The following is a 13,042-nucleotide window of genomic DNA, read 5'->3' as shown; positions in this document are numbered from 1 at the left end:
ATAGGGTGGTTGCATAGTATTTATGAAGGTGATCGGTACAGTTGGCGAGTATTTATATATATTTATTTTGTTTTTAGTGACAGCCAGAAGTGAAAAAAAGTGAACGATTATTATATTTCTATTCACGAAGGAATCGAATCACTCGTGAAATATGGATACGACTCCAAGAATAATATGGGGATGACACCCTATTTCAATCTTGGGTTTTTTGTTCTGCTAAGAAAATTGAAGATAAACGAGATACGGTAGAAAATCAACAACACGATTGTATAAGAGTATATTATAATACTCTTTCAAACTACGTAGCGATAGATTTACAAACGAGGCCTGCAAAATTTCAACCGTCTTTTAAAATCGTGACGTCACAAGGGTACTCGATTAACGAACTAAAAATTATTCACTACAGATTTGCTATATCGTTGGTACGAGTCCTGGATAGGAGGGACTGCAACGATCGACCGATCCTTCGACGAAGAACCCTTTGAATTTGTATTCGACAATGTCGACACAATTCTCTCTCTCTCTCTGGACTCAAAAATACACAGTATACTTACCCCAAACATTGTATCGATTACTACATTATACTTACCCTCTAATTACACGTTATAATAGACTCTCGAATAATATAATAATAGATTTTCAAAGGGAGGACGCGTGAAGTTTCAACCGACTTCGAGAGTCGTGACGTCACAATGGTACTCGATTAACCAACCAAAAATAATTCACCATAGATTCGCTGTGTCACTGGTGCTACGAGTCCTGGATAGCAGTGACTGCAGCGATCGACTGATCCTTGGATGCAACGAGGAACCCTTTGAATCCACAGAGTCGACACGAGGACGACTAGCTCGGTCTGGTCTGGGCTGGGCTCTGGGCCGGGCTGACTCGGGAGTCGAGACAACCCCAAAGGGTTAACAAGGTCCCGCAAAAGTGGGACCTGCTCGAGTTAAACCCTTTTGATTCCCTCAAACTCTATAGCGCGACAAGGACCCCGACAAGGTTCCCGCAATATCCCACTATATAACTCACTAACCATTGCCACTGTGATCACCGTATCGAGATACATCCCTGTCCCCCCTCCTCCCTTCGCAAATATTTCATTGCCAGGTCAAACAGATATTTAAGAGGGAGAGAGGGATTCTTCTGCCAATAAATAAACCTACGGAGGAATAAATTTGGACGCGCACACGAACGTGAAAAATTTGAGAGTCCTGGCTGATGCGACAGAAGGACCTTTGGATGAAGAATTTATAAATTACATCGTGAAGGAGCATTGATGGCTACGTAATAAAGAGTGCACAATAGTAGCAGCAGCAATCTAAGCGTATATAGGTATACGTGTATAACGGACCGATTTCCAACTCCTCCATAAGCCCCGGATGCCAAATGTTACTGAGGTCTAGAACAAAAAATGCTGAATAAGCCCGCTCCCATTCATTGTAACCAATAATTACCCTGTCTACATGCTCCATGAGCGCTCGTATTGTAATTAAACAAAGGAGGAACGCTCGTAGGCTGCAACCGTTGACGTTCCGCATCTCCAAAGCTCTTTTCACACCGCGTGTATCGCTGCTTCGCTCAACCCCTATCCCCATTCCCCCTCCCCTCAACCAGTTTCCTTTCTATTTACCTAACGTGCCTTATTTTTCAAGCAAAGACAAATTCTCTCCGCTAAAGCTAGTCGCCAATCATGCCTGTCGCGTTGCGCCTAATCATCAATTCGTTCCAACAATTATACGCGGACTTTTCGCGAGACTCTGTGTATTTACCGGCGATCAGAAAAGCAAACACATTCCGATGGAAAAGCAGATTTCTATCTTGGCAGGACAATATCGATAGTTTAGTGTGGGACTACCGTGATCCGCTGAATTAATCTTTATTATATTTTGCAATTTTCTATTTTCACTCTTAGTCAGAATAAAATGTACCCATCTTATTTTTGGATAAAGCATATGATGTATTTTCTGGAACTATTAAAATGTCGAGATTTAGATAAAATAGATAGTCGCAGGACTATCAAGGATTTGGCTGCAGGACACGCTTCGAGTACATCATTTTCACACAGAGGGAGCCACTTACCAAGTATTGAATTCAGAGCGGTGAATAAGCAGAGAAGTATTTTGAAGGAACTCGCTCTCCGATGATAATGCAGCAGTCAGACAAAATAACAACGACCTTTACCAATTTCAATATTTTTCAAGCTGATTAGGTACGTACTCTCATCTTTATTTTCCTTTCACGAGGAAACACGACGTTCAATGTTGATGATAATAGAAAAGAGATGAATGAATAAATAAATAAACAAAAGACTGATAGAGGATAAGCAAAGATAGATAAAAGAGTAAAGAGAGACTAGGGAACGTTCAATAGAAGATAAGAAAAATATTTAAATAATAATAATTCTTTGTGCTCTCTGAAGATAAAACGGCACACAAATTCTCTCAGCAATGGAATAAAGCTATAATATGCCCCCCCCCATAGTTTAGAATCATAGATTTCTGAATTAATCGTAAGCAAAAAAATATTGCAAATTTTATTTCTAACATTTTTCATTTTTTAAATCCGCTAAGTAGCTTATCGTGTTAAATAGAGAAATATCTAAGCTATAATAACAGCCTTCCCTCTTAGTCTCTCAGTAAGCCTCTATTACCGCACTGTACAATTACTCGTCCAATTTTTGTTTTCCAACTATAAATCATCCTAATAAAGATGGTTGAATGAAAACTTATTTAATACTATCAACGTGAATAAAATGACGTTGGAAAAATAGCTTTCCTCAAACGTTATTTGATTCTTTTTATTTATTAAAATTATTCCTCATTCAAATATAACAGATGCGATAAATAATATTAATGAAAATTTGGCATTCGATGAATTTCAATTCAATTTTATTTATGAAAGATTTATGATTGGAAAACAAAAACTATATGCTTCTAGTTTTACGTGGCGTGCTGCAAGTTGATTTAAAAATTGAATATTTCGGTAATGAGGGGTAAAAGAAACAATTTTTATATCATATTTTATTTACAATTATCTCAGGAATCTATGGTTATATAAACTATATAGCAGATACACAGATATACACGGTGTACGAGTAGTGTAATATATCTTCGATCTAAACGAGCTACAACTAAGCTCAAGTTACGAGTAAATAACAAGACTTTAAGATTTAAGGATTTTAACAATTCACACATTTGATTAATGATGTATTTTACGCACCGATGCGTAATAAAATGCACTTGCGGCGGTTGTTTTACGGGAGAAATATGAAAAATACATTAGCGTCAGATAACGAAACCCGAGACTTAATTATTTGTCACATTCTCGACAACTTAAGGATACAGGCGCGTCATGCTGAAGCTTCAGCAGGTTAGCAATGATGGAAAGCCTTTGGTGATTTACGAAAATTGCCCGCATATGCTTTCAACTCGGCAGATTGCCTTATCTTTGCCCGCTCACGAGGCCATGTAAGCATACCAGCAGAGCTAACAATGTAGCATTCGTTTCAAGCACGTTGAATATTACTCTGCTGCTGCTGACACGAGTTTAGACGTGATTGACTCCCTATTGTCAATCGTCCACAAGCCAATTTTCTACTCTTAGAGAGAGGGAAGCCAAGAAATATAAACGCGTGAAGAAACGACCATCGGAACTGTTATCAATCATCACAGCTGATGCTTTTCTCTCTGTAGACGAAAGGAAAAGAAATGTGAGTGCTCTTTCTTCCTTCTAAAAGATTTTTCAAGAAACGCTCCTCCTTTGCAGACACTTATTTACACGAATGGGATATTGTACAAATTGCATAAACCAGAGGAATTATTAATGAAACGTGTATTTCCTGGGAGACACAATGTTGCAAAATAATGAGCAATTTTCACAACGATTTCTTCATTGACGTGGTTTGGAGAAAGATTATTTATACGAGAGGCACGAGGAACAACATTGAGAAGCGGACATTGGATCTACTGGAAACGATCTCTGCAAAGCGCAAGTGTCCGCTGACGTGGCCTGCTCTCCTTCATTGTCCAGCCTTCCACCCACCCTCCTACAGTCATTCACGTGATCATTTTTGCCGGTTCGCGGCACAATGAGCGATTCTCTAGCCAGTCCCCCCCCACTCCATTCTTCCTTTTACTAAGAAAAATTATTCAATCACAATACGCATTCAATCAAGGGGACCAACCATCCGACTGAAAACTACACTTGTTAACAATGAACAATTTTTATAGATTCGTTGCTTAACTCTATAAAAAATATTGTAATTTTTCTCTAGTTTTTTCTATTTTTTTGTTATTTAACCAATGGTAATAAAGGAAACCTGTGATTGAACAGCGTGCAATCAGGGAGGAAATGGATGCGTGGTCGTCGCGTCGCACATTGTGGTTTATTAAGGGATGTTTTTTTTCCTGGTGGAATGAGCAAAAAAATGAAGATCAAAAAAGGTTCTTTTCGCCTAGAAATGATGAAAAATGTATTATTTTGATGACGCATGTAAAGTCTCCGCGTTTAATTATTTTAAAACATGTATTTCAAGTTCACATCATCATTATTTATACTGTCTTTAGTAATTGTATATACCCTAAGGGTTTCAAGATTCACAATTACGCATGGTCGCAAATACTATTAATCTTTTTAGTTTTTACTTACTGTTTTATATGAAGGCACACACAATGTCGCAATACTTATCTTTATGTACGATTTGTCTGTCATAGTATAATTTATAATAAATTTTTATTACAAGGTGCTGCGATCTTGCGCTCATATAAATAAAGCCAAATATAAAAAATTAGAGAATTTTTGCCAAAAATGCGAAATTGTGAATTGTTGGGCCCTCGGGGAACATACAATTATGATTAGAATAATATGAAAGAATTAAGGGAAACTTAAAATATGCACGTTCCACAATAATTACATGCAAAAATTTCATGAGCGTGATCAATTTAATATTTTCATTTTCAGAGCTAAAAACAAATCCATTATGAACTCTTCTCCCCTTGAATTCATATCAATTTTGTTTTCTTTAATAGTAGATACAAAACATTTTTTATCGTACGTCTTTACATTATTACTTTAGGATCTTTAATAAAAATTCATGTTTCTGTTGAATATATAAAACAAAAAGAAAAATTACATATTCAAATAAATGACTCCACTATATCCAGGATACAGTAACAATCCTCCAGAACAATAATCTATCAAAACTTTTTGCTTCAGACTAATAGAAGAGACGCAAGTACCGTCACCACAACCATTCCGCGTTTTTTTAGGCCTCTTCTCTGATCGAAAAACAAACTATATAAAATATCTAAAACTTAATGATTAAAATATACTTATGTTTAGCTAAAGATTCTATTAATAAATTGTAAACTGTATAAATAATATTATTTTTTGTTTACTAACTCTTAAAATTTACCTATTGTATGTATCAGAAAGCTCCTTAAGGTGCTTTATCTACTATACTAGTCAGACATATTTCAAATTTCAAAAATAAAAAAATTCCTCTTTTATAATGAAATAGTTGAGACTGCAATACCGAAAAATATTGGGAGAACAATATAAAACAATTTTTTTTATACTGTTATCACATACCATTTTAATACCTACATTCTTTCAATATTCCCATTGGTCTCGAGTCATTTCTGTAAGAAATTCTCATTTTGTGTTCAATTTTCTTTTTTAAGGACAAATTCTGATCACTAAAATACATACCTACTCGAAAAATTCACCATTCCAATGTTTAAAAAAACGTTTGACGTATACTTACAAATTTATTTTCTTTAATTAAAAACGTAACCATTTAAACGAGAGAAGAATTAATGTTTGATTTGTACATCTATAAAACAAATAAAAAATGAAAATCGTAAATTGGAAGAAAAATTTTAACGACAAAAATAACTAGTAAAAAAAAAAAGTAGAACTATGCATGAAGATAATAAGGAAAAATACAGATATTACATAAACCGACATCAAATGCAACATATAAAAAAGGAATATTTCTATTTAATACAGTTTGTCAGCTGCTCTGCGATAATTTAGCGTTAATTATTTAAGTATAAAACAGGATTTTGTTTATTTCAAATTTAAAACATGTTTGATCAGTAGAGTAGATAATCTAGCGCGACAACTATCTTAAGGCAGTTGAGAATTAGCGGAGAGCGGAGACATTCACGAGAGGCGATTACGCACGGCCGGAAAATTCCTTGGTCGGTCATCCGAGACGGCTACGCTCGATGAGATTACTCGACTGATTGAAAATATTCGTTTCACTACTCTCTGCCGTCTAATACACAACATGGCTACTCTAACTGTTCAAGTATATCTGGAATGCAGACATTTTACAAATGATTAGAACTATATGCATATAGGTTGTTCAGGATTGATCGGGCCTGGTACCCTCTCCCTCTCCTCTTTTCGACGTTGCTGCCACAGCGATTGCGGCATCAGCGATACACGGGAGCATGTGCAGCCGGCAGAACTGCGGCACCAGAGTAGACCGAGCCCACACCTTATTCCTTCAGCCCTCGCGTCGTAAAACTTCGTCGGCTGACTGGCCGTCGCTGAAATCAACGCAAAATCCGTGCAGAACTGGACTGCGCACTCGTATAACGCATCTTTGAAGAAGCTTTCGGCCGGAGCTTTTCCGTGGCCGTCGGGACTCGGGAGTCGGAGCCATTCTTTGTGCTTACGTTCCATCTCGCTAGGGCTGATTGCCAGTAGCCACGTGACCATGGCAACTGGTACTCTGGTTACACCCTCCGACACACCCCCGACAACATGGCTGACGTGCACTCGGCAACAAGAGTCAGGGCTGAAAATACCAACATGGGAGCGGACGGTGAACGGCTCCCCATGACTATTGCACATGAGCATGGTGAGCTTTTGCGCGCGCCATGCTACCCCTCGCTCATTCACATCCAAACTCTACAAGTACCACTTCTCGAGACTCCCCAATTTCGCCGAACCCTCTCGAGTTTCTTACACTCGAAGAATTCTACCGACCGATGCATTTTCTCTCTCTCTCTCTCTCTCTCTCTCTCTCTTTCCCTCTTTCTACCTTTTCCCCCCATTTATTTATCATCCAGTATACCATTTTCCATTATTCTACCACCAGAAGTATCAAAAAGTTGAACATAATTGCGCGATACGAAAATTTTAACCGATATACCATGTAGAGGAGAGTTCACCACGAAGCATATTTGTAAAGAATGAAAAAAAAAAGAAGAGGTCTTTGTCGAGGGAGCGAACGCCTATATAACGTAGACCAGTGTCGGTGCTCGAGGATTCTCGTTAAGGATTTCTGACGTCGCACTGCTTTCGAGTGGTTGAAAGAACGTTTTAAATGCGCGTATATATATATATACCTACCGAATGGTCGCTTTCTACGAATACAGCCTGCTGCTTCTCTTGTTTTGCTGTTGCTCTGCTCTGCTAACGTAAACAATCTTCACTTTCAGTTTTATTTTACAGCATGTAAACAAAAACGTAGGATAATACCTTGCCAAGGATAAGAAGAGACGTTGATACCTAGTACTTTACTTTCTACATTGCCATGCTGTATTCCGTATAATTAATATAATACATCTATATACGTATACCTGTTTGAGGAGCACCTGCACATATCCCTCCAAACCGGTAATATTACCATCTTGCTCTCCCAGGCCCAATCCCCCTATTATCCAACAATTTCTCAATTCTTCCTTCCTTCCTCTTTCACTTTGTAATTTCAGCATAGAAATCTTGATAAGATTCATTTATCAGATATACCTTTCTCATACCTATTTATTCTAAAACTTGTTCACATCTCACTCCATTATTTTATTCCGAAGGATTGAAAAACCAACGAGAAAATTAATCGTACGATAGAGGAATGCTTTCTTTAACCATAAATGAGATCACAATTAGAATAGAAACTCTAGTTTCGAGGTAAAATTCTATTATAAAATTTTAAACGAGTTAAAAAACACACGTTGCTATAATTATGGTTATACCGACGACACACGCTGTATATACTGGCGATATAGTTAATTACAATTTTTTCCAATAACCGCTACATTTTCATATATATATATATATATATATATATATGTATAATTAAATTTTATTTTTGCTTTTCTCAAACGATTGAGCATGATTGAATTAATTATGGAAATATACAATTTTTACAACTTATCGCCCAAGTGATGGAAAAACCAGTCTAAAACCTTAAAGAGGCCATATTAACCGTAAGTACCAATTATTATGTTTTCGCGTATAGATGCGGTCGAGACGCTGCACCGCGTCTTTCGACGACGGAACGTACCGGTTGATTACATCGTCGATGGAAACTAGAGAATGAAGCGAGGACCGGTTAAAAATAAAACTTTCTTGACTCGTATTGTTAGTTACGCTTATTTTCTCTTAGGAATTGTTGGACTGACTAACAAGCAAACATTTTCTCAATGGTGAAAAACCGGTTTTGGTTTTTGAATCGAGTTACGACAGTAACCGGTATAACTAACCTGGCATAACGATATAGTATACTCTCCTAACCAAATATGAATCGAACCTTCGTACTCGTTGCTTTTCGCAAATTAATTGGATTATGCGTGCAGGTCGCGAGAGTATATGCTATCGATCGATGAGACTAGGAGAATAAAAGAGAAAGGAAGAGGTAAAAAAAGAAGAAAGCAAAGGAGAATTCAACGGTTTTGGAAGTCATAACTAACTCTATTGTTTCTGCCTGACGAAGCGGATGCAAATATTTGATTCCGTATCGCGGCTTCTCCTTGCTTAATGAGAGGCAGTCGCTTAAGAATTCTTTTCGTTCTTTTGATCATCTTTATGTAGGAGGAGTAGTAGAGCCGCAGTAGATGGGAGGTAGGACTAATAATTTAAGCCTCTCAGATTCACAGGCGGATAGAAGGAAAGCCGCCTTCAGTCCCGTCGCCACTTGCCGAGAAGCTTCGCAAAAATATGACTTCCTTAGGACACGTTTCAGACGGCTCCGCAGCTAAAACTGATTAGCTGATAAAGCGCGAAGGCGAGACGAAACAAGAAAAGACCACGACCAGCTTCTCTGATAAAGATGGCAGATGAGAAATTCCTTGCAAAGTGTCTTTCCAGTCTGTAATTATAACATGCTGAAACAATGCACAATGAATCCTTGATATTTCGGTTCTTCTTTGTCAACGAAGACGTTCCAACGTTGGATGTATGTACATATCGTGTTCGATATTTCTTGGATATGTCTGCCATTTAGGCATTGTTGTGGCTGACTGTCAATAAACAGAACTGCTCTCTGCTCTTTCGTCGTAGAAAATTCCACAGTCTCCTATGATTTACGAACATCTTTCACTTGTCAGTTTATTAGGCAAGTCGTCGGTGTAAATCTCTCTCGCTCGTATACGGACACACACGTGCACTTACCGTGAACATTAAGGTGAGTCCAGCCGTGTAAGAGTATGTAACCGAACAGCATAATGTAACGATGCTATTGCGTATTATATGCTCGGTGTGGAAGGCGATTCTTCGACACTCGATAACATAATTATAACGAAAAGCTTGTTTACTCGACTAGACGCTACCAAGTTACGTTATGCTCTTCCGTTACATTTCTCAACGAACCTTTAGCACCAAGCACCAAAGGGTGTACCTCGTAAAGCTGCGTAGAGGCGTACAACAAAATAGTGGAACGTCACTTTATTGTGTATTATGCCTAATATGATACCACAATAAGAAACTTGATACTCGAGCATAAGCACGACAATTATTAAAGGAATTAACTCGAAGAGTTGAATTTCTGTAGAACATATTGGATTTATTCTTTCTAGCTGCATCATTTATGGTATCGACCTATACACGGAAAGAATCTTCCGGTAATAATTACCGTGAATTTTTACTATTTAAAAGAAATACCGTCAATTTTTTAAATATTTATCAGCTGGCAGTTGGATTTTTCAAAGAATATTGTTTTTCTTTATTTCCATGATAAAATCTCATTATAAACCAATAAATAATCAAATAATTGACGACGTGCCTCGTGGTTACTACACAATTTTCACAGCAATATTTATTACAAAAATCTTTTCGCGAACGAAAAATAAAATACTATACCGAGAGTACAAAAAGCATGTAGATAAAATAAATAAAAATGATTAAGACTAATTTTATATATGATAGTATGTTATATATCACATGTGCCTTTTAGAAATTAAATAATTATTAAACTAAGTTTTTGTTATATAGCATAATTTTTAAATATTTTTTAAACTCTTTGTCTCCCATACAGCTATATACACGCACGACGTCTTTGTAGTTAATTCGTTTAAATTATCCCTACTATTTGCTCTGTAATATTCGCAAATTAAAGCATGGAATCGTACGGTTGTTGCTTTCAGGAAGGCAAATTCTGTTATGTTGTGATTTCACATGTTTAAGATAACCCAAAAGTAGAAGCTCGTTAAGGATAAATTGGGAAAACTCTAAAAAACACTGATCGAATAAAACCTTGTTGAAAGATATTTCAATATTATTTCTTAAGTGAAGTATTACGTTCTACCAAGATCTCACATTTCCTCTTTAGCCGTTATACATTTGATTATAAAAAGAAATACTTCAACAAATTAAAGCTCATCATATGGCGAATGAGTGCAAACTTGCAGAAAACAGAAGCTTGGAGCTATTTTTAAAAATTATGCATAACCCGACGATTTATTTGTATTTCTCAAACCCGGACATTGCATCACTTATTTCTTTTTATTATTAGCTCTAGACTTGAATGTGCGGCTACCATCAGTTTTTGTTTCTTTCGTTATTCTTGCAAATGTTTGTAAAGGGAACAGTTTTGGCTTCCGATCCTGTATTTCGGAACGGTTAGAAAATCTGCTCAAAATGGTACAACGATCACGTTAACTACGTTAGAATTAAACTTTAACTTAATAAATGTTTAATTTCTAATATCGTGTTTATACTTTTTACGTTCCTTTTATAAATGGACGCGAGAAATTATTCACTCGTATATAATCTATGCCCGCTCCAGATATAACGTTATTAATTATTTGAATATCTTTGTAATTACAGGCTTTAGAGAAAAATGATTTAGAGGACTCTTATATATTAAATAACTTCAGGAATAAGTAGTTTAAATTATTCCCCTGTTATACGGGACACTCTGTATAAGGTCCGTCACTCAAAACGCCCTAAAGTATGCACGTAACGAAATGATTGTTTATCTCTATAACTGTTAAAGATATCAGAAATTTGCATAAAACTTCTCTGAATGCAAATGGTCAAAAGCTTCGAAAAATGGTCTTATGCAAAAATGTAATATCTCTTATAATTACGAAGATATGCGTCTTTTTTCATTGATTCTCTGGAGCGTTTCGAGCGACGAACCCTCAAGATGGACGTAGCTTCTGCAAAAAGTGCAGGTAGCAAAATTAGGCCAGATTTATTGGAATAGGGATAACATTTTGACATTCTAGATGCTTTAACAACCCTTATTGTATTATAATCTACGCCCATTGTGCAAAACAATATCTATTTCAATACGTGTATATTTAATCAAAAAGGCAAAAATATAGTTAACTCTATTGTACACTTATAGGTATACAGTATAGCTATGTCTAAATGACATTTATTTTGTTCATCCCTTTATTTCATTTAAAAGTGCATAAATAATCCATAGAATTAAATATAAAAAAAGTTATATTGTTATAGAGCATATGTCTTAGATATTGCTTGAAAAAATATTTTCTTTAAAAAAAAATGCTTGAATAATTAGTAAATTTTGAAAAAAACACGAAATTTTTTTTTCAAAACATCAAAATATATACACTTTGCCGAACGCATTTAACTGATAATTTCCTTGCAAGTTCGATTAAAATAGGTATAATACTTTACAAGATAAAAGTAGTAATCAACTTTAAATAAATTTCTTACCTTATCAGATGGGTGTCTTTGTGCTTGCCAATAAAAAAGTTTGATATTCCATCTGACATTTGAGTCGCCCAAGGAGGTTTTACCCAAATTAGAGTTTTCAAATGGCCTGCGTAAGCGGCTGGGAGAATCCAATTTTCAATGCTCACCTCGCTTGAATCATTACGACAATATTATTGAAAACTCCATTATATATATAACTATTCATGTACAATTACGTGTAATATAATAAATAAATTACCTGAATAACTTATCTTTATTCCATACCGTATCCGCTAACATTGACTTTGGTAGAAGCATATCGGGATGGGAATCCAAATGTACGAAAACATTACCTTCAAACGGCAAATGCTTCGATCCCAAACAACGATAAATAAATGGTAAAACCTACAGAAAAAGGTATACTTGAATAAATAATATAGTTTATTAAGTTAGGAAATTAGAAATTAAAATAGTGAAAAAGCAAATTTACTGAAGAAGGAAGAAGTGGATGATAAGGCGAAAGATACTAATTTAGAAGAGTGGAGAGCGGGAACGGGCCAGTCGAGCTCACTGCTCTATGGTTTCATACTCAATGTTTGAAGGATTATTTAATAAGGTTAGTTAGTTTTGTTTTTATAGTAAACGTAGTATTTTGGAAAGCTGTTATTGATTTTCCCATAATTGAAAGAAATCCTTTAATTTTTACCTATCGAAATTTCAAACATTTCAAACGTATGAGAGAGAACAAGAAAGAAACAAAGAGAGAGTTACACAACTGTACAAGTGGCGCCTCGAACGAGGAGCTTTAGGAAACATTTAGAATACACATATAACATTTATTAGTGTGTGCGTGTTTGACACATGTGCATTTGCCGGAACACACGGAAAAACATGCCAACCAAACACCGGTAGATAGAGAATCGGAAATGGCAAGAATGAAATTACTTGTAGGTAACCTACCTCGTCATGACTTTCAACAACATAAATTGGCACCTGCTTAAAACGCTTACGAGATAAAGCCATTCTTCTTCGTTACGTTAATAATGGCAAATAATGAAATAAGTTTATTCGTTCACTTCTATAATTACGAGGCTATTAATCTCAGTTGTTACAGTTGTCGCAGTCAAACTCTCAAGCACTGGAA

The 13,042-nt window shown here is 36.1% G+C and overlaps 1 protein-coding gene across 3 annotated transcripts in view; it reads right to left on the bottom strand.

The window, feature by feature from the left end:
- LOC136781728 (UPF0489 protein C5orf22 homolog) overlaps window positions 1–13,042 on the bottom strand; it is a 147,331-nt gene that overhangs the window by 130,592 nt on the left and 3,697 nt on the right. For 2 of the 3 annotated variants that reach the window (XM_066740708.1, XM_066740718.1), the window contains 2 exons: window positions 12,158–12,303; window positions 11,931–12,069 (listed from right to left, as the gene is read on the bottom strand). In XM_066740708.1, the coding sequence (XP_066596805.1) occupies window positions 12,254–12,303 (50 nt within the window). In that variant the 3' untranslated portion in view covers window positions 11,931–12,069; window positions 12,158–12,253. Of the gene's footprint in view, window positions 1–11,919; window positions 12,070–12,157; window positions 12,304–12,858; window positions 13,020–13,042 lie in introns of those variants that run through there. The other variant, XM_066740731.1, reaches the window with a different exon arrangement.

Source organism: Prorops nasuta, unplaced genomic scaffold (genome assembly GCF_024137725.1).
Source record: "Prorops nasuta isolate Cenicafe-Biocafe unplaced genomic scaffold, Cenicafe_Pnas_1.2 PNAS00002, whole genome shotgun sequence".
NCBI classification, from domain to species: Eukaryota; Metazoa; Arthropoda; class Insecta; order Hymenoptera; family Bethylidae; genus Prorops; species Prorops nasuta.
The sequence above is the reverse complement of the archived record's forward strand: the minus strand, read 5'-3'. Positions and strand labels throughout refer to the sequence as shown.